Raw genomic sequence first — 22,220 nt, 5'->3', positions numbered from 1 at the left:
AACATGAATGTAGTAAAGGAATTCATGGTACCATTATGGTTTGTTTAATAAAGCGTTAAAAATTAGGTAAGGTGGTAAGGGGCATACAAGCATAGCATGCCCTACCCAAAATATTGAGTAAGAAAATAATTTATGAATAACTTAAATTAAATTAAAATATAAAATGTTATCAGTATCTATTGTGTAACTAATAATTATATTTAGGTAGGTATCCGAGCGGTCTAAGGCGTTGGTTGCGACATAGCCGACGCCAGCTCAATTCCTTGGTCACGGGCGGCATTTTTCTTCGGGCAAGTCACAGTGACCGGAGAACAAGTGCCGCCATCCCTCATCCGGGCATGGCATATACCTACGGGTGCCCTATCAAAAACTGCCAAACCCAACACGTGTTCCCCCCCCCCCTACCGACATTAAAAACGTACAAAACCAATACAGTTAATGGCCATAGATGCTGGGCTTAAGAACAAAAAAAAAAAGTATAGGTTTATTATTTACTTTTTTTTGGGGGGGGGGGTGGGGGTCTGTAGCCATAAAATTAAGAATTAGAAAATTAGTACACAATTTTAATTTTTGTTATGATTTTTTATGTTTTCAAAAAACGAAATAATATATATAATAATAATAATAATATGACAAAACATATTAAATTTAAATTTCTTTCTTTGCCACTGTTGGCAAATTTGTCAAATAAAATATCATCTGGTATGTCAATGTCTCTATGAATAGCTAAAAGTGCAAGTCCCACTAGTCTGGATTCTGAAGTTGTATTTCTTAAATACGTTTTGAGTCTTCAAATGTCGAAAAGCTGCGTTCAGCTGGTGGATACTGGTATTATAGCTGGTATTTTTAGTAATTCGTACATTTTTGGGTACATTAAATTATCACAGACACTCAAATCCTCTATAGCAGTTGTAGGCCTAAAGTTGTCTTAAATATTCTTCCACTTAGCTTGCCAAATTTCGTATACTCTGCTTCTATAACGTTTTAAATACGAATATGGTTTTTCAACTGCAATACTTGGTAATACATATTGACATATTGTAATGAAGTTATAGTTTCATTATGAGGTATAAATATATATTTTTAAAAATAAGTCAAAATTACGATAATTCAGCAGTATTGCACGTTAAAATTAAGCACCATGTACCGAACTCAAAGGTATAATCGTTACGATCGAAATCGTCAAGACACATTACACGAATAACTTGTTCGTTACTTATAATTCTTTATAAAATTATACTGAACTTTTACGATTTACATCTGATAGGACATAATAGCAGACTTAACAAACAATTCCTGGATTTCGGGGGTTCGTTCTCGTGGTCTTGGTCATCCGTAATTATAACAGAACAATATTGTTTTGTGGTACAAATGAATATTATTATATTTTCAGTATAGTTATGATGGGGAAAAATCTTTGTGTCCCAGTCACTAACCTAACTACACAAACCGCTGCCAATGAATAGAGTTATAAATGCTAAGTGTGTAATTGAAATTAAAACAATATTATTAAAAAACTACAGATCATTTATTCATTGTAATAATATTTTTGAATTTTTACAAAAAATGCATATAATATTATGGAATGTTGTATAGATTAAATTTGTTAGTTGAGTTAGTAATACGTGTATTGTAAAGTTATTATTTATTACTTTATTAGTATAATTGTGAAATTAAGCATAATTTAATTTTAGGTTATGTAAATAGTACTAGTAGGAACTTAACTTAGAAAAATACGTTGAAAATAAACTGCATATTAATACTATAATTTGTTTGGCACAAATCTAATACAATTTACATACCCATTTATAAAATAATACTTTCGAGATATTTTGAGCAAAATTAAAAATTAAATTGTATTATAATGGAAAAAACAAAAAAACAAAAAAATATACTAAGAGAGATCTAAGTTTGGTAAATAATGAAACATAATACAGAAATAACAAGAGTTGTAATTTTGGTTTAGCAAAGAATATCTTAATGAGGAAGAATAAACAAGAATTAAAAAAATAAAAACCAAAACCATAACTGTGCGTTCAAATTATAGGAAATTTGACTTCAGTCGTAAACACAAAATGTAATTTACGAGAGAATTCACACATATTTATACAATTATGTATAGTTAGTTTTTTCTTAAAAAAAATAATAATATAATATGGTGTCTATAATCTAATTTTGTTATGTGTGAGTGTGTGATGTATAATAGGGTATTAAGGATACATTGTTATGAAAATTGCCAATCAAACTTTATCGAGAACCAAAAAAAATCATAGAAGCATGTTCAATTAATCACTAAATAGTTGGACTACAATCTTTTTATCACTATTTTAGTTATGAAAAAATATTGATTAGGCTAAAAACCTCTTAAAAAAATGTATATATTTATAATCTTGTTTGTTCATTCCATCTAGTGCCACTTGCCTTTTTGCGCAAATATGTCAGCACGAAGATTTTGAGCAAAGCATATGCCTAAAATCTGAAATTTAAAATTAAACAATATCAACACACAAATTAAATTGAAAATTAGTATGCTATACATTAAGCTGATACCAAATTCAAAACATTTAAATAATAATATTTTAAAAACGTGCACTGATATAATAATATATCTACATTAATAAAGTTAAAATTGTTGCAAATAACTGTTAAAATATAATATAAAATTTATAAATTAAAAAAATAGGCAAGAGATCTCATCTTATAAAAAATATAAAGATTATATTATATGGTCAGTAATCAGAAAATTATTAAACAACAATATAGCCATGACAAATTAGTCTATTTTGTCACAAATTTAGCTACATTTTTATAGTGTATTATTGTAACAAACTTCAGTGATTTAACTCAAGTTAAATAATACAATAATTGTTACATACATAATATTATGTTAACAGAATATCAGGCTGTTTGAGTAATATCAAATATTTTGCTTGAATTAAATAAAAATATAGAAAAATAATGATTAAATAAACATAATATATAATAATATTATAAATCAATAACATAAACATTTTTAGTCGAAAGTAAAATTTTTATGTTTTGTAACATTTTCAAGTAAACTGTAAATTAGTATATACCCTCATTCCTTGTTTTAATTTTCATTAAATCTATAATAATTTTTCTAGGTTTTTATGTGTCCACTAACATTTTTTAACTATTTTATAATAAAAAACAAGAATTCAAAGTGTAATTTTAATTGTAAGTGGTGTAAAACCACACTAAATTATTTAGTATATTCATTGAGATTTAAAAATGATGGGGGTATTTTACTATTTTAAGTGTCTAAGAAATTTTCAATATAAGTATCATGTGGAAATTATCTCATACTCAATAAGGAAATAAAAATTACATTTGAATTAACGAGCAGAATTGTCTTATCTAATATATAAATATATATTTTTGGTTATTCAAAGGGTATTTTGTTTTAGGACTAAAACATTTTTAATTAATCTAACTCACCTTACAAAAAGCTGATATAAGACACACAGTAGCTATAAAAAGCATGTTTCTTTCTAGCCATTCTTCTCCAGATTGCAAACATCCTTTTTCATTAATGATGAGGTCCACCCGTTTTCCGACATCGTCGGTCTACGTACAATTATATACAAGCATTGGAAAAAAAAAAAATGAAAAAATAAATAAAAATGAACATACAAAATACTGGAAATGCAAAACAAACATGCACAAAAATAATAACTACACCATACAACCAAATATCAAAACACAAAAAGCACATGCCTAGTTAGCGAGAAATACCGAATACCTGTAATATGGTGACAGTCATAACTGTTGTTAAGACTCCAATAAAATTATCCTCAACCCATTCCTCAGCAGCCCGCATGCAACCTCTTTCATATATATTTCTTTCACCTGTTTGCGTTGGTAAATTTAAGCTTGTCCATTTTTCAGCATACTATAATCGCCAAAATATGACAGTATTAGAAGTATTAAATGTTAATAGTTATTAGAAGCTTTTATTAGATTACACTAGATTAGAGGTTTCCAAACTTTTCACGGTACAATTTATTTTGGAAATTGTTTAAATGTTGACAACCCATAACATACTAATGAGATTTTTTTTTAATCATTGTCAAATGCTATCTTTACAATCAGTGGCGTAGACAGGATTTCTGTAAGGAGGGGGGATCAAAAAAATAAAATGTCATAGGGAAGGGAAAATTGTAAGATCCCGACCCTCTCAAAACTTTTTACTTGGGTAGTAAAATATTTAACAATAAGGAACAATGAATATAATTTAAATTGATTCAACATTCACATCAAATATAATATGGAAGATTATCCACTCCAAAGCCAATGGGTGGAGATCTGACCCCCATGTCCCCGCCACTGTTTACGATAATTTAATTTCTTGCAGTGTTGTGGTAACACATCAATCATACACTTGTCATCATTGCGGATAATGATAAATTATGAAACTAAATTCATTTATCGATGTAAAATAGAGCCATACGGAAAATACTGTATCATATACTTGTATTTATACATACAATTATACAGGGTGATTCATAAAGCGTAAAACACTCATTATCTCAAAAAGTATTAATGTTTTTGAAAATATTTTTTTTACATAGTTTCAAGTTGTTAAAAAACTATGTTTTTATTAAAAAATTATATTTTTAAATATTTTTTATCTATATAATTTTTTAAGTTTTTTTTTTTTTTTTGAATGACAGCATAGAGTTTTAAATTCATATTCCAAAACAGAATATTTTTCTAAGTATTTTGATTTATAAAAATCTAATTTAGGGCAAGTAGTCTATGAGGTATAAGCATTTAAAGTTTAGATGGGCGGAGTGTAGTGGTATGGTGTTACCCCGCAAATGTGTGTCCACTATTCCCGCTTGTCTAAACCTTAAATACTTATAACTCATAAACTACTCGTCCTGAATTCAATATTTATGTATTAAAATACTTAAAAAAATATTCTGCTTTGGAAAATGAAATTATAACTCTATGCTGTCATTCAAAATAGTAAAAACTTAAAAAAATATAAGGATAAAAAATGTTTAAAAATATAATTTTTTAAATGTTGTTTTTTTAACAACTTGAAACTATGTAAAAAAATATTTTCAAAAACATTAATACTTTTTGAGATAATGAGTGTTTTACGCTTAATAAATCACCTTGTATATTAAATATTTTTTAGAAATCTAATATTAAATATTTTATATTATAAAAAGAAAATATAAGCGCAACCTACTTTTTGGAACCTCTGCACTAGAATATGTTTTATTAGATCTTTATAAACAAAATGTATTAGGTATATAATTTATATTAATTAGAATTATCTTAACATATTATTATAAATACATACAAACATTTTTATACTTACAAATCCTACTTTCCTCACGTCATATCCACACTGTTTGTTTTCTACTATTTCCTATGAATAATGTTTGAATTCTTTAAATATATGTATGGACCATAGAATTAAGATTGATATACTTATAAATAATAGCTTACATTAAGTTTACGTTTGCAACAAGAAAAAGGTACTCCACATGCTTCTCGGCTGCCCACCTTTTGTGAAGAGCAGTTAAAATAATTGTTAAAATCCCAATCTTCAGGACCTTTGATTCCACAACATTGTAACTTAAATAAAAAAAAATATATATATATATATATATTAATTATATATAATAGATATTATGAAAGAATATTATAACTGTGTTAAATAATATAAGATACCCAGTCTTCCTGTATCCAGTCAATAAGATTTTGCTGATCAGGGTCTTCCCTATAATGAACGATGAATGTTTGAAGTCCTTCAGTGGCTTGTGATTTAATCTATTATTTATTAATTCATTAATATATGTTTAAATAATTACTTCATAGTTAATAAAAGGAAAAAGTTAACTTACAGAATCTTTAAAAACAAATGTTAAAACTCCAGCAGTTAACTCAAGTATCAAAATAACAGCTAAGAGAACCGCATACTAAAATAAAATAAAATGCATTTTATTTTGATACATAATAGTAATATATATTAATTTAAAAAACAATTTATTATTCTTACACTCCCAAGTAAACATGTGTTTTCACGTAAAGCTCCAATGCAACCCGTGAAACCTATTATAAAAGTTATTCCACCTGAAAGAATTAAAACAATTGTATACCACATGAATGATCTGCAGAAAAAAAATCCCCAGTAAAATTATACTGGGGATTGACTAAATATAAATAATTTATAAGAATTATATCATTTACATACTTTAAGAAAATACTAGGCAATATAATCACATAATATATACTGTTACATATTATATTATTTACATTTTAATTTATATACAATTATTATTATTACTATAAGCATGGGTATCGTGGCATACATTTTATATAAACTAACAATTTTTAATATAATATAGATACAATATTAATTTTTTTTCTAATATATAATTTATAAAATAATTCTTATACATTATTTATATTTATTCAATCCTTGGTATAATGCCAATGAGGATTTTTTTTCTAACTACCCCATGTGAATACCTAAGTGTTAAATGTATTACTTACCAATTAAAATTAAAGCAAAAGCTGGATCAAGTGCTAAATGTGTGAGTTTACTGAGATTATTAAATGCATTTTTTTCTGTCCATGCCCAAACGCCCACTGCCATCACAGATAAACCAAACATCTAAAATTGTAAAATTAAAACATTAAAATAATAGTTATGATAAGAATTTAATTTTATATCTTACCCAAAATAACACATTAAAACTGAATATGATGTACTTAAGACAACAACTAACTTCACTAACTTCTTCTCGTCTATACTTCTGTTGAATAGCCATATCGACCTACTTCGACTAGATTATGTTGATATAAAAAAAAACTACTACTGAAACATATATACCAGTTAATATAATGCAAATATACATAAATGGGTGAGAAAATTGTTTCTTATGCGATGAGTTATTTACCGAAGATGAACTGGCTACTAATTGGTAGGTTACAAAACCATTAGTAATTAAACTAAATGTACTGCAAGACGATCAGGTTTAAAATTGATGAATAATTCATTTTAGTACGCATTAGTTAATATTAACTGAAATGTACGTTTGAATTAAGTTTTAAAAGAGTTTAGAAAAAAGTTGTTGGATTCATACATAACGATTTGCTGGTTGACTACAACCAAAACTCAAAAGTCAAAAGTAAATACTGGAAACAATATTAAGTAAGTATTAAAAAGTAAGTTGAGAGCTTCCAGTTGAGAGATTAGTTTTTTTCAGAGATAAGAAAAATAAGTACATTGTTATTGTGATTATGAGGTCGTAATCAGTGTGTCCATGTAACCAAGTGCAACTACAAGTGAACTGACTATTTCATATCACAAATCTAAGAGACATGTAAGGTTGGCGAACTGGGAATATATGTGATAAGTGATTACCATGATTTAAGATATTATTTACTGATTGTGCGTTTCGTAAACACGTGCTTCAGAATAGATTCAATACTTAGGCTGTTGCGTGTTTAAATAATAATAACAAGTACCTACCGTGTACAGAAGTACTTGCAGTCGCTACACACAATTTTAAATTAAAACTCTTGTTTTATCCAGTTCGACATAGGTATAAAACATTTTAAACATTGCATCTTATAAATATAATTCGTCTTACGAAACTAATTAGGAACAGTCAATTTTGAAAAGTGACTACATGCATTATTCATTTGATCGGTAATTATATTGTCAACTTGGTATTTTTTTTTATACTACTATAATATAAGTTAATTTAAAAATTTAAACATAAAATATTTTACAATAATATTGATTAATGTTGTGTTCAAAACTATTGCAGTATTCTTAACATTGTGTCTGAAAATTCGTTGGTCCAAACACTCCAAACTAGTGTAGAATTATCTTTCCTGAACCAGTTTAATTAAATAATTAATTGTATCAATAATATTATGATGCAAACATCCTGGTGAGTTTTTTTTTCACACTGGTTTGGGCGTACACATTTCTAATGTAACTATGAATTTGCATATTTGAAGTTCTGTGTCTTACATTTTGACCAGTGAAACTTGTCTGTGACATAATCTTTTGGGATAATATTGTATGTACAGTATTATAGTTAAGAGGTTAAGATAATTTTTTGGATTTAAAATATTCAGTCTCAGATAAGTTATGATAATATTTTAAAGTTTTTAGTCTTAGTAGTATTTTTATTTATTTCAAGGTTAATACTATTTCTAAACAGTTTCTAATCCATTATTTTAAATTAATATAATATTGTTCATTAACACTAAATATTTAGAATTAGTTGGTAGTGTTAATAGAATTTACAATTTTTATTGTACCTCATAAGCAAGGCGCGGAAGTTGTCGCAGATGCATATTTTTTTTTGGTTAGTCTTATAGAACATCCAAAGTAAGATTTAAATTTGTTTCACCTTCCATGATGCATACAACATTTTATTTTGCTATTTTTTGATAAGCTATTTTGGAAAAGCTCATGTATTGAAATTCATTTTTAGTAAAGGAACCTAATTCCTGAGCAGTGGTCACCTTAATACTACCATTTTTTAAAAATTGTATATTCCATGATTCCCAATTTATATCTAGTGCATATTTTGGCATTTATAATTTTATAAGTTCATATATATATATAAACCATATATTTACTATTTAGTGCTAACTTCTGAGCCCTGCTCATAAGTCTTATATTTTTATGGTGTGAATAATGTACACAAAAATACTATTATACTAAAAGAATGTTAGTGTTGTTATTATTACTGCTGTTTATGTTTGAAATTATAATTTATAATTTTTATTTCAGAAATCATTGAATTAAATTCTTACAACATGTATCGTCCAAACGGTCAGACAAATTTCACACCAAATGGGCCTTATCAACAATCACAGCCATATCAAACCCCTAGATCTTTTCAGCAGGGTCAACAATTTGGTCCACGATTTCAATCACCTCCCCAACAGTTTACACCACCCGCTTCATTTTATCAACCTTCCCAACAACATCATGACCTTTCAATCCCTCCCTACCAAGTTCCTGATACTGCAATACCTCCACCTTTTTATCAACCTCCTCTCCAAAATCAACTTCCAATTCAACATATTGAAACACCAGCAAATCCTAAATACCTACCCCCATCAGCTGGTCCTTGTTTCAACCAACTATCAGTATCTCCCTATAGAACACCTGGACAAATATATGTACCTCCTAACCAAAATTATAGCCAACCTCCCCCTGTTCAAAATTATAATAATTGTCCCCCAATTCAAAACTTCAACCACCCTCCTCCCATCCAAAACTTCAACCATCCTATTAAACCCCCATTTCAGTCTGTCAATCAAAGTTGTAATCAACCAATGGGCTCTCCATACCAGTCTCCTATTCCTGGTTTTAGTGCAACACCAAATAATATATATCAACCTCAAGTCCTGAGTCCTGAATCGTTGAAACGACCATACAAATTACCAGCAGATCAATGTTATCAACAACAGCAGTCTTCATTTAATTTACCTAGACATGAATTCAACCAAAGGCCTTCTTTTAGGCCTCTGGGACAACAAAGATTTCCTTTTAACAAGCAAAATCCAAGATATCAGCAATCACAACATGGTAATAGATTTCAATTTCAACCAAAACAGCAATATCAAAATTATCGCCCTAGAGGAGGCCCTCCTCCTAGTTTCAATAATCAGAGTAAAGAAAATTTTATATCTAAAAAGGATAAAAATCAAGTAGCATGTGAATTAGGTGATTGTGACTTTGTGGGACATGCAAGTGCTGTTAAAGAACATCAAAATTTGCATCATAGATTAGGACTGCACAAGAAAGTGTTATATAGTAATAATTCAGACGCTGTTCAAAATTGGATCGAAGAAAGAAAAAAGTGAGTATTGTAGTTTAGCTAGGATATTAGAACATATTATTCCAGTTATCAGATTTTTAACATTTAGTATAATATTTGCAGAAAATGGCCAACTAAAGAAACTATTCAAATAAAAGTAGATGTGGAGGATGAAAAAAATAAGAGAGGGGAACGTATAGCAGATGAAGATTTCCAGAGGTTTAATAAAAATAATAAATCTAATAATTCTGGTAACTAATAAATTATCTTTTATTGTAAAGTAGTAAAATTGTTTACTTCTTATAATATAATATCTTGTCTTTAGGAAATAAAAGGTTTAATAACAGAAAACGACCAAGATTTAATGGTGAGTTTATACAACCTGTTGAAGAACCAATGAACGGAAACTTGAAACGCTTTGCTGGAATAGTTGGTAATTTATATTTTATATTACATTTACACAATACTGTCTAATTATTTATACTAACAGACCTTGCATGTAAAAACTAAATGCATTACTTTTTTTAAAATGTATTGAGTTGAATAAAATAATGGCCTAATTCACCACATGTAATTCCCTAAATTAATTAAATTAAAATAATATTTAAATTTTAAGTGATGAAATATTGTTTTTCCAATATTATTTTATCACATCCAAATATTGATAGTCAAAGTTACAATTAATATTATAATACATATAATTTTCATAGATTTTAACTATCATTTAAGACAAAAACAGATTTTTTTACTTAACATTGATTTTTAGATTCTGAGCGAATGAATGTATTGATTTTACAATCTGTGGTTTTTTTAATTTCATCACCCTTTAGGGCAGTAAAAAAGGTTTCAATTTTATACTTCCGCATCTTATATTGTAAGAAAGTGAATCTAGTTAGTAATTTGAGGGGTCATAAGTAAAAAATTCCTATTAGTTATAAAAACCATCGGGGAAAAAAATTAGGGAAACCCAGTTTTTGACAAAATTGTTTTTATTTTTTTAGTGCAACTTAAAAACTAATGACCTTAGATACCAAAGGTTTATTTGAAAATGTTCCATATATAATACATTTGTCAACACATTTTAACTATTTTTGACCTAGTTATAGTTACAAGAAATTTTTTTTTCAATAAGGTATTGTCATTAAATAATTTTTTGTTAGGTCAAAAACCTTTAAAATTTAATACTTACAAGGTTCCTCATAAGTTATTATTTTTATAATTTAAAAATATTAAAGATATAGGCACAGTTTTTTTTTAATAATCATTTGAAGTTTAAATTATGCAAAATGTACCATATATTTACAAATAATTTTGTAGCTTAAAAATTTCTAAATTAATCAATTTTTATAGGTAGCTAAGGGTTAAAAAGTTTCACATAAGTATTTAAACAAATAATTTAAAAATTTGTAACTACTGTTTTTTATTATTATTGTTTTGTACACATAATACAATTTTCAAATTCAATCTTTTTGGCAAAAATAAATCAATGTTCTGTAGTTCCATGTTACTATTAAAAAAATTAATTACTTTAATAATTATGTCATATAATATATTTAGTAATATAGGCAGAAAGTCTTCGCTCAGAATCGTTTATCGTATATAATTATATAATATCATGGAATTCAAATTTAACAAATCCATTAAACTGACGCTTTGATCACCTAGAATGTACAGCAAAGCAGTGCAGTACCCACTTGCACACTTTTTTTTTTAGGTTTATCTTAAAATCATTCAAATTGGTATTATACATTATTTTGTTTTATCAATATATTAAATAATATAACGGTACCTATAATAATACCAACAAATTTCAAAGTTTTTGATTAATGAGAGAAGATTAGATGATAAGTGATATTGAACATTTCTAAAAAATAATAATTACTCACGCTAAGGATTATAAAAAAAATGAGTTTAAACTTTTTCTTAAATTGAATTTTTAACCGTTGTATTTTAATATTTTTAATTGGTTTTAAACATGGTTTTTATATTAAATTATTGTAAGTCATTAATTGTATTTAGGTATGTAGTATTTTATCATTATTAATGTATACACTGTGTAATATATTTAAATGTATTTATATTAATTAAATGTTATAATTTAGGTATATTGTTTTATTTTATTTCATGCAGATATCATTAAAGATGAACAATTAGAAGAAACCAATAAACCAGTTGCTTTAAAACTAATACAGGAATATGATCAATCTAGTGATAATCAAAGCGACAATGAACCACCTGAAGAAATGCCTATAGTTAAAAAATCAGGATCACCAGATAATAAGAATGTATCAGAACAAAGTGAGAACCCATGTACTACTTCAATTATAGAAGTTTTAATAACAGAGAAAAATGAAGATCCAAGTTCTACTTCAGTAATAAATGACAAAAAAGTAGATTCCACTACATTAATTGATAATGGCAGTAAAGCAATAAGTACAGATGTGAACATTGATATATGTACTAAAATAAACGATAAATATGTGAAAACCGTTAATGATCGTGGCCAAAAGCGTAAGAACACTTCCAAAAAAGAATCTAAACCATTAAAAAAAATGCCACCAATGAGAACACCGCGAACTGAAGTTGTTGAAAGGAAGGGTGCTCTGTTGGAAGCCGTAAGTTGATTTTTAAGTCTATCACACATAATATAATGTATTAAAAAAATATTTAAATCGTTTTAGTTGATGGGAGATTTAATGCGCAGTGAAAGAAACACTATAACTCAGTGTATTTGTTACATCAGAAACAACATGAATCGTTTCTGTAAAATTCAAGTCGCTTAAGTATTGGCATTTCGTTCTTATTTGTCTTTCTTTTGGAGCAACATACAATATAATAATATGTGTATTATTCTTTTAATTTACAATTGTTATGAATTCATTTGTATTTGAATATGGAGATTTGTTATGATTAAAACTACACTGGTAATTAATCTATATATAATATTTTTATATTACAACACTATTGACAACAGATTATATGTGGCGTATTACAAAATGTAAGTCCATACAGTACCATAAGTACACAATATTGAAATTATATTACTTTTTATGTAATTGACAAACGTCAAAATATGCATACTAAATAAATAATTATGAAGTATAATGTGTCGAGCGGTATTTATTATAAAAAAGACAATGCACATAATATCATGACAAAATAGATAAGTATGATACCAACATAAGTCATAAATAATAATAATATATAATATCGGAGAACAAATGACGTCCTTTTTGTGGTGGGAGAACCTGTGTGTTGCGTATCACAAAGTTGATAGCATACCTATCTATTTTGGCATGTATAATATAAATTATAATACAATACATAACTGTTGGAACTTGGAACACTAAAACTTAGTTTGATCTTAAAATTTATTTTATTACAAAATTTGTAAACTTTTAAATTTAATTCTAAATAATTAAGTTTAATACAATTAAAAATATAATTTTAATTATAACTACATAACAATTATATAAAACAATGAATTATAAGATAACATGTGTATAAATAAAAAGGAATTTCCCTTTGTATACACATGCAAGTTTTGATGTTTCCTGGTTGAGATCATAGACCTATAAACTAATGGACAGCGCATTCCACTTCGTTCTGCCATCAATGCTGGATGATCATATAACCATATAACTGAGAGACAAAAAACATTAAGTAGTGAAGGAGCCAGGATAAAGCCCGCTAAGGAACTGCATACATTTTACTATATCATTGGTCAACTTTTATGCTAATATTGTGTACTGACATATGGATTGTTAAATTATCTCTTTTAGAAAATAATTTCTTACACACCCCACATTGAAATAGTTTCTCCCCAGTGTGGATTCTTATATGACAATCAAGTCCGGATCTCTGAGAAAACCTTTTTTGACACACATGACAAATGAATGGTTTTTCTCCAGTGTGCGTTCTCATATGTCTAATTAAATATTGTTTCATAGAGAATTGTTTTTCGCAATAATCACAAACAAATTGCTTTTCTCCAGTATGAATTCTAATATGATTACTAAGTATATCTTTACGGCGAAATGATTCATTACAAAGCTCACAATTAAACGGTTTCTCACCCGTGTGAGTCCTAATGTGTGATATAAGGTGATGTTTTAGCGAAAATAATTTCAGACATATTTCACATTTAAAAGGTTTTTCACCAGTGTGTATTCTATAATGAGTATCGAAATGGTATTTACGGGTAAAAGATTTCTCACAAATTTTACATTTATACTTGTCCATTTTGTGATTTGTTATATGAGCATCAAAACGATACTTATAGAAAAATGACTTCTTACAAATTGTACATGTATAAGGTTGTTTCGTAGTATGACTTCTAATGTGAGAATCGAGATTTTGTTTATTAGAAAATAATTGCTGACACATATGACATTTATACGGCTTTTCTTTAAACTCTACACTACAGAATGTTTCAAGACATTTAACATCAGATTGAAATTCTTTAGTGTTATTCAACATTTCATTATATGGTTGATATGATAACATGTTTGATGCTGACATTAGAATTCTTGATTCAGTGTCACTACTTTCTGTGTTGTTTTCATATTTTATAGCTAAGACGTCTGTTGTTTCAATACATTTATCATTGTTATACATTTCTAAGCCAAAGTCATGATTTATATCAGTATCTATGTTGTTCACATTATTTGATTGAGGCTCGATCTGTTGGCACAAATGACAGAAGTATTGTTTCTCTCCTGTGTATGTTTTCATAGAAAATTGTTTATGACATTTTACACACATAAAAAGTTGTTCGCCTATGTGAGTTCTAACATGCTTGCTCAGTATATCTTTGCGGGTAAACGATTCATTACACATGTCACAAGTGTAAGGCTTTTCACCTGTATGAGTTCTGATGTGAGATAAGAGATGATGTTTCATTGAAAACAATTTCTCACATAGGTCACATTTATAAGGTTTTTCACCTGTATGTGTTCTATTATGGATGCTAATATGGTATTTACGTGTGAAAGATTTATCACAAATTTTACACTTATATTTTTGTTTATCGACATTGTGACTTTGTATATGAGCATCGTATCGGTATTTGTAGTGAAATAATTTTTGACAAACAGTACATGTATAGGACTGTTTTATTGGCAGTTGAATTCCGAGGTGAGTATCAAGGTTTAGTTTATTTAAGGACATTTGTTGACTTTTTTTACATTGATGTTCAAGTTTCTTTGATTTATCACTACAAACATCATAATTATCTTTTTCCAATTTCTTGTGAATGTCAGTTGGAATATATTTTTGATCACTATACGAATCTGATAGAATCATTTTGTTGTTAGTATTATTTAATTTATTATTTGTTTCATTAAAAAATAAACCATCAACAATAATATTTGATCCAAGCTTAATTTGTTGAATGCCGCAAGTGTCCATTTTTGAAATTTCTGCACAGGCAAGCATATTTCTTATATAGAAATACCAACTGAAAATTAAAACGTTTGTGAACACTTAATTAAAAGTATTTTAAAATAATCATAGTCAATAATAATATTGGTATATTATTTATTATATATATATAATATATAATATCTATCCCCATAATTACGCCCCTAATAGAGTATGTTAAAAATAACATACATTTGATAATTATTTGGGTTAAATGGTTTAGTTAAAAATTTAACACACTTAGGGCCAGTTGTACCATCTCCAATTAAAGTTAACCGGAGTTTAATCGGTCAAATTTTCCCGGTTAAATATCTGTTATCAGCTGATTAAGCGTAATCGGAGTTTAATGGTATAACTGGCCCTTATGTACTTATGTAGTCTATGGCAGAACCAATAACCATATTTTAATTTCTTATAAAGAATTATAAATATGAATGGTTTGGAATTCATTTAGAAATACTATTTTATACTCATTTATAAAATAATATTTTAAATGTAGAATTATCCTATATGACAGAAGACATTATAATTATTAATAGAACTGTAAGTAAACCACATGTTGTTTTAATAGTTAAAAATATACATTTTATTTTAAAATTGCTAAAATATGCATAGTCAAATTACGAACAACATGAAATCATTACAAATTCCATTTATAGTAAACTTTTAAAGTGTGACTTTTTTTAAACCAATCAGATAAGGTGCCCATAGAAGAGCTAATCAGAAAGCATTGACTAAATCAATTTACTATTATAGAAACATACGTGCCATTGACATGAAATTAATCATGTATTGTTATACATAAGCAATCTAGATGAGAGCCTTAATCTACAACCAAACGCATCAGTCTATCACTAATTGGTGCAAAATTAATGTCATGTATGTACTACAAGGTGTATGTTTTATCTAAAACATGTGCCTTCATTTTATAAATTTAGTGTTCAGTGGTTTAATGGAACTGTTTGTTTCTAAAAATTACATTGTGATCAATGAAATTTTGTAATTTTATCAAATTAGTCCATTTTCAATGATGGTCTATGCAATCAGTTTTTTTTTCCAGCTATAAATTAACCAAATCAATGAAATATAGTGAGATTTATATGATATAAATGTTGATATTTGATTTTAATTTTAGATTGTTGTGTTAAGCTACAGATAAATAATAATAATAATATCGTGGAATTTAAAACAATCGGACCCAAAACGGGTAATAATTTTTGAAAAGTTGAGAGAAAACAGGATCAGTTGTGGAGACTAGGCCTATTCCAAATAGCCAATAGGTACATAAATAATATGATTTGTAATAAAACAAAAAACAAACATTCACGCCTCACACACAATGTACATGATACATCGGGTACTTACTCTCAAGTCTCGGCTTGACGTGATTAGATTACCTACAGATGTGGGTAAAATTTCTAGTGACGGCACGCAGGGAAAACGAAATGCATAACCAACCCGTGTGTAAAACAAATTAGATTTTTTTCGAAAAATCATTTACATTTTTAGAAACGAAACAAACGTAGTCGTCACCCGGTCGGCCGTGTAAAAACAAATATTACTTACGTTACCGTCACCGAAAACTTTTCTGATTTTCACTTTTCAACTTCGGGAGTTCGGAAAACGGAAAATTGATCGCAGGTAGACAGGTAGGTTACTCATAATGGTTATAATAAATATTAATAAATAACAATTTTAGACACTGTGGTAGCTGGTTCGTGGTTATACAGTAGGTGGTGAGGATACTACTTGTGTGCTGTGGCGCTCAACTCACAAGTATCAACTTACTTCATTATTGCTTATCAGTCCGTGGTCCGTAGTAAATATTATTATCACCTATCTGTGCATTCTCGTATTCTTCTATTATCTATGTTCTCGTCCAATCACAGCACGGTTTAAGATATATATATAAATATCTCCCGGTTAACAAAAAACAATCCCATAAAGCGCTAATTGTCATGCCAAACAGTGAGAATCACGAGCGTCTAGAGACAGTAGAGACAGCTGCTGCACAAGACCAAATATATTATCAATTATCATATCGTATTTCTTATCAATTATCATCGTCATAAAATTACCATAATAAATTGATTTTTTTTATTCTGTGGTTAAATCTCTTTTAATTCATAATTATTGTTAACCTTAATCTTAAAAACGCTATCAAAAAAATAATTGTTACAGAATACATTATTCAGTATAATATTGTAGTAAGCAAGTTACTACTTAACAATAAAACAAATTACACAGGTGCATAATTCTACTATACGTCTATACTATAATTTAGATACTGTAATTCGGCATAAATCGGATAATAGTAACGACGTTAAGGGTTCTTTCTGTATATTACATTTTAATGTCTTGGGTAAGAGACGGTAGATATTAGGAACTCACTGAACCATAATTTGCTCTGTATACGACAGATGTTCAAATATAAAAATATATACTATATGATTATTTTGATTACAACGCTGTACGCTGTACGCGACGATAGTCATTATAAAAATATTAAAATTATATTAAAAAGATTATTTCAAATTTAATACACAGAATTATACTGGAAGTCATAATATGCGTGGGCTGGAACAATGTTCACACCAACCACATCCGTGAGACGAGATACAGTATCTATAGGCAAGGGGTACGGGGAACTGCATATAAAAGGGAGCCCGAATCGGCCTGTTTTCAGACGTGTACTACCACCCATTAGTGCAAGCACCTTCACGCCACTCTGTACGAGCATATTTTGGACTTAGAAAAATTATCAACAATATAATAAAATTCACAATAAAACAACAACTGTCTTTTATTTATTATCAACCACGACTACAACATCAAACAAATTGTCTGCGACCTGCAACTATAATATCTTGGCAGCCACTTATCTACTATCAGTACTACGATAGTAGGTACCAAGCTACCGAGTATATTACAATATAGATATTGTTGTCTTATAAATAATTAAAAAGTGTAGCTTATAAAAGTTATAAAAATAATAATAAATATATAAAAATTATTAAATAACAAGTCAACTTGTTGTTCATATGCATGGTCAAAATGTGGATCTATATGAACATAATGAGACTCTTCTTTGCCATTTAAGTCATCTATTATTTGCTGTCTTACATTTAATGTTGGCTTGTTTAATCGCTGTTCCTCAGGTATTTTTAATCTTAGTTTCTTTGATGAAAAAAATCGTAACTGCTTTCCAACATTTTTATTTGCTAGTTCAAGATTTTCATTTACTGAAATAGTAGCATTGCTCTCCTGTTCATTCATATTTTTACAACATTTGATATTCACTTGATTTCTCATGTAACAATTTTCTTATTTTATTGTAATTAAAAAACGAATGACAGTAGATACTTGAAAATTTCACTGAATGTTTATATTAGCATTTTCTATATACCATAAAATTTATAAAATATTTTGACTCTTTTTGAGCTGTTTAGGGACATTGTCAGTTTTCAATTTTTTTAGTTTTTTTTTTCTATAAATATCAATAAAATTTTATTTGTTGGGTAAAAAAGCGTGAAAATTGAATATAAGGCTCCTGATATATCGTTCTAATAGCAGTTGAAAAATATTAAAAATACATAGGCACAATTTTTTTTATAAGCATTTAAAGTTCATATTTTGACAACATTTATCAAATTTTTAATTTATTAATTATTTTGTAGTTAAAAATGTATAAAATGTTTAACTTTTATGGCTAAGGATTGAAAATTTAAAACAAGGCTCCACGTAAATAGTTAATATATAAATTACTTTATTCACAATAATATCATCAAATATACTGGGTAATATCATAGGCTGACTGACCGTTTTCGCTCAGAATCATTTTTCTTATACAATGATATTATATCATTGAATTCAAATTTAACACCATCCATTACAGTGACCCACTTGTAACCTACTGTACAGCAGAGCGACATCCACTTATCCACCCTTTTTTTAAATTATTTTTAAACAAGAGAATTGTACAATCTGTAATTTAAAGTTTTACAATAAGCACAAGTGATAAAAGAATAATATAGAAAAGACGAAATAATAGGGTAATGACAAACGAGTTGATAATTACGATTATTTACAACAATTCAGACAGGGGGCATGAGACAAGAGACCATCCATTGATGGGACTTCGTGGCGTGTGTCGGTTAAGGTTAGTCTAAAAGTAAATCACTACACCACGTTCGTTTTAGTCGCCTTCTGGGGTCACCAGGGATAGTGGGGATAGATAGTTCCGAAATCAAGGGATTGCGGTGATTGTGGAGATTGGTGTGCATGCGTTTGTAGAAAGACTTTGCAACGTTTTTAACTGTTTGCATGTAAAGATCTTTATGGAGAGTATCATTAGATATGTAAAATGGGGCATTAGTTATTTGTCGAAGGCATTTGGATTGAAAAGTTTAGATTTTATTAATATTGGAGGGTTTGGCAGCACCCCATAATTGGATGCCATATGTCCATATTGGTTTGAGGAGTAATTTGTATGAGATAAGTTTATGTTTAAGGTTTAGATGTTTAGATGTTAAGAGAAGGCGTAATTGACGAGTCCGATTATTTAGAGCAAGCTGTTTTGTGTGGTAGCGAACGTTTTGGGCAGATGGAAGCGGAAGGTGATTAAGGAACACAGGAGGGCAAACAGCTTGCCGAAGCGTGAACGTACAGTGGACGGATTTGGTTTCATTGACTTTTATCCCCCAATCTTTATACCATATTGATAGGAGATTTAGGTGGTTTTGGATGAAGTTTGAGGCCGTTTCAGGATTTGAGTGGAGAGTCAAGAGTGCCTTATCGTCGGCATAGTCCCCAGTAGTAGTATAGGCAGTAGTAGGTTGATCAGATATGAATAGATTGAATAGTAATGGAGCTGCAACTGCTCCTTGGGGGACACCAGTACAGATCGGAATATTTCGGATATAGCAGAACCTGAACGGACAGAGAAGTGTCTGTCTTTAAGATAGGATTTAAACAGCAAATAATAGTAGGGGGGAGAATAGTTTTAAGCTTAGGAGGAGACCTTCATGCCAGACAGTGACGAAAGCTTGCGCCACGTCGAGGAATACACCTGTGCATATTAGCTTTTTTTCCAGAGCGTAGGAGATGTTATCAACTAGGCGATGGATCTGGTGAACGGTTGAGTGATTATGACGAAAACGAAATTGGTTGTTTGGCAGGTTAGATTCAATGACGGGTAGCATGCGCTTTAGGGTAATTTTTTCAAAGATTTTTGAAAAAAATGGAAGAAGGCTGATTGGTCTGTAAGATTTAGGAGAGTCTGGTGGATTTCACTGCTACTTCAGATGTTATTAAGTCATAACCTGGGGTTTTGCGACGAGGAGAGTGCTGTATTGCGTGTTCTCCTTCGCTTGGGCGAATATGTTTAGGTGGAAGGGCCATAGGTAGAGTGCAGAATAGGGAGCGGTTTACTGTTTCGATTTGGATTGGGCATAAATTGTTGTGTGGTTGAAAGGTAGTGGGGAGGTGGTGGGGGAATATATTTGCTTTTTCCAGATCAGTGATGGCCCAAGACCCATCAGCTTTTTTCAAAGGAGGTACAAGAGTTCGGGAGCGAAGTATTTTTCTTGTGGTTCGCCACAATGAATTATCGGTAGTAGATAGAGAAACAAGATTCCTCGTAAAGTTTTCTGATCTAATTGAGGCCAATGTTCGTTTTAGTTTATTCGAGAGGTTGTTAAATTTACGTTTATCTGAGGGGTATTTAGTTCTCTGCCAGATGGATCGGGCTTTTCGTTTTTCTGAAATTAGGGCCCTAATATGTAGGGGTATGTAGGGCTTTTTCTGGGTGAAGAGGGCCAGTAGGTCGGAGAGGGAGGGGCGTGTATTTTATAGTTTTTGATGTAGGTTAGAGCTTTGAGGGTATTACCACGAGGATTATTTGTACGGCAGCCCTATTGTATGTGTTTTGCGTTAAAATCACCCCCTATGATAAATTTTTGTCCAAGGGTGTTGAAGAAGTCGTTAAGTTGGTTATGGGTAATAGTTTGGCGAAGAGGACTGTAAGCTGCATAGATGTTAATAGGTATATTATTTAGTGTTAAGGATATGCCACAGGCTTGAATATGATGTGACTGGATGTTAGGAAGAGGGAAGAAGATCAGTGATGATCTCACTATGATAGCGGCTCCAGCGTGTGCTGTGCCATCCGGGTGGTTAGTTTTGAAAGTTTGATATCCAGGTAGATAAAAGTTTGAAGAATTAGTGAAGTGTGTTTCAGAGATGAGTGCAATATCAATCCTATTGTTTTGGAGTGTAGCTAGAATTTCATTTTTGTGGTTTGCTAGTCCATTCGAGTTCCAGGTTAGGATGAGGAGAGACTTGGATGTAGGATTACTTGGCATTATTAATATTTGTGAGATTTGAGAGGACAGTGGTGAGGAGTGCAATTAGAGGGTTTAAGATGGCTTTGAACTCGTTGAGGAATTTAAGAAGATCACTTTCGTTGTTGTTAGAAGACATAGGGTTAGGTTTTGGAGGTAGGTGACCCTCAGTTACATTTGCATACGAACGTGGCTGTGGCTTGGACGAGAATTCGGTAGCTGGGGGGTGTTGTTGAGATTTCTTGCTTGAGAAGTTGTTGTGCTTGCGAGTTAGTTACTTGTATACAGTACATCCTTTATAGTTGGCTGGGTGCGCACCTTCGCAGAGGGCGCATTTAGCCGGAAGATCTGGAGATTTTTGACCGGAGGTAGAGGGGTGTTTTCCACCGCACTTGACGCACATGGGGTTGTGAGCGCAGTAAGTGCGGGTGTGGCCGTAAGATTGGCAGTTTTGGCACTGTGGTATTTGTCGCTTTTTGTATGGTTCTTCAATTCTGATTTTCGTGTGCAAAAGAGAGGTTATGGAGAAAATATCGCTATCACTGTCGTTTGGGTCCAAGTCGACAAAAAAAAGAGGTAGAGGTGTTTTAGTTTGTTGGTGTCAACATTAGTCACGTTTCTTACG

At 29.7% G+C, this 22,220-nt stretch overlaps 3 protein-coding genes across 7 annotated transcripts; 1 reads left to right on the top strand and 2 right to left on the bottom strand.

The window, feature by feature from the left end:
- Positions 1 to 1,117: 1,117 nt before the first annotated feature.
- On the bottom strand, positions 1,118 to 7,253 carry LOC132949612 (tetraspanin-5). Of its 4 annotated transcripts, none has more exons than XM_061020592.1 (11): positions 6,942 to 7,253; positions 6,720 to 6,859; positions 6,535 to 6,655; positions 6,038 to 6,111; positions 5,883 to 5,957; positions 5,710 to 5,808; positions 5,485 to 5,613; positions 5,354 to 5,404; positions 3,764 to 3,913; positions 3,460 to 3,588; positions 1,120 to 2,476 (listed from the first exon to the last, which is right to left on the bottom strand). In XM_061020592.1, the coding sequence occupies exons 2-11, from the start codon at positions 6,810 to 6,812 to the stop codon at positions 2,408 to 2,410; spliced, it is 990 nt and encodes a 329-aa protein (XP_060876575.1). In that variant the 5' UTR covers positions 6,813 to 6,859; positions 6,942 to 7,253; the 3' UTR covers positions 1,120 to 2,407. The 4 variants fall into 4 exon arrangements, with proteins under 4 accessions (XP_060876576.1, XP_060876575.1, XP_060876574.1 ...); XM_061020591.1 differs by having other exon boundaries at positions 1,121 to 2,476; positions 6,720 to 6,856; XM_061020593.1 differs by lacking the exon at positions 3,460 to 3,588 and having other exon boundaries at positions 1,118 to 2,476; positions 6,720 to 6,856.
- Positions 7,254 to 7,442: 189 nt separating this feature from the next.
- Positions 7,443 to 12,811, top strand: LOC132949608 (FMR1-interacting protein NUFIP1-like). Its single transcript, XM_061020588.1, has 6 exons — positions 7,443 to 7,696; positions 8,798 to 9,875; positions 9,957 to 10,084; positions 10,159 to 10,266; positions 11,964 to 12,448; positions 12,515 to 12,811. Exons 2-6 carry the CDS (start codon positions 8,824 to 8,826, stop codon positions 12,614 to 12,616), a joined length of 1,875 nt encoding a protein of 624 aa, XP_060876571.1. The 5' UTR covers positions 7,443 to 7,696; positions 8,798 to 8,823; the 3' UTR covers positions 12,617 to 12,811.
- A 271-nt stretch (positions 12,812 to 13,082) lies between these two features.
- Positions 13,083 to 17,042, bottom strand: LOC132949609 (zinc finger protein 84-like). 2 transcript variants are annotated; one of them, XM_061020589.1, is made up of 2 exons: positions 16,620 to 17,042; positions 13,083 to 15,291 (listed from the first exon to the last, which is right to left on the bottom strand). In XM_061020589.1, exon 2 carries the CDS (start codon positions 15,267 to 15,269, stop codon positions 13,551 to 13,553), a length of 1,719 nt encoding a protein of 572 aa, XP_060876572.1. In that variant the 5' UTR covers positions 15,270 to 15,291; positions 16,620 to 17,042; the 3' UTR covers positions 13,083 to 13,550. The 2 variants fall into 2 exon arrangements, with proteins under 2 accessions (XP_060876572.1, XP_060876573.1); XM_061020590.1 differs by having other exon boundaries at positions 16,821 to 17,042.
- Positions 17,043 to 22,220: the final 5,178 nt, after the last annotated feature.

The sequence above is a fragment of the Metopolophium dirhodum genome, chromosome 7, assembly GCF_019925205.1.
Source record: "Metopolophium dirhodum isolate CAU chromosome 7, ASM1992520v1, whole genome shotgun sequence".
Classification (NCBI taxonomy): Eukaryota; Metazoa; Arthropoda; class Insecta; order Hemiptera; family Aphididae; genus Metopolophium; species Metopolophium dirhodum.
The sequence above is the reverse complement of the archived record's forward strand: the minus strand, read 5'-3'. Positions and strand labels throughout refer to the sequence as shown.

What these genes read in the sequence shown, in the direction of transcription:
- LOC132949612 (XM_061020592.1), bottom strand. Translation starts at nt 6,812, where the DNA reads ATGGCTATTCAACAGAAGTATAGACGAGAAGAAGTTAGTGAAGTTAGT. An exon ending in TTTTGCTTTAATTTTAATTG is followed by an intron (nt 6,112 to 6,534) that starts GTAAGTAATACA and finishes TAATTCTTTCAG; the next exon opens with GTGGAATAACTTTTATAATA. An exon ending in CATTTGTTTTTAAAGATTCT is followed by an intron (nt 5,809 to 5,882) that starts GTAAGTTAACTT and finishes AATAAATAATAG; the next exon opens with ATTAAATCACAAGCCACTGA.
- LOC132949608 (XM_061020588.1), top strand. Translation starts at nt 8,824, where the DNA reads ATGTATCGTCCAAACGGTCAGACAAATTTCACACCAAATGGGCCTTAT. An exon ending in TGGATCGAAGAAAGAAAAAA is followed by an intron (nt 9,876 to 9,956) that starts GTGAGTATTGTA and finishes TAATATTTGCAG; the next exon opens with AAAATGGCCAACTAAAGAAA. An exon ending in AGGGTGCTCTGTTGGAAGCC is followed by an intron (nt 12,449 to 12,514) that starts GTAAGTTGATTT and finishes AAATCGTTTTAG; the next exon opens with TTGATGGGAGATTTAATGCG.
- LOC132949609 (XM_061020589.1), bottom strand. Translation starts at nt 15,269, where the DNA reads ATGCTTGCCTGTGCAGAAATTTCAAAAATGGACACTTGCGGCATTCAA.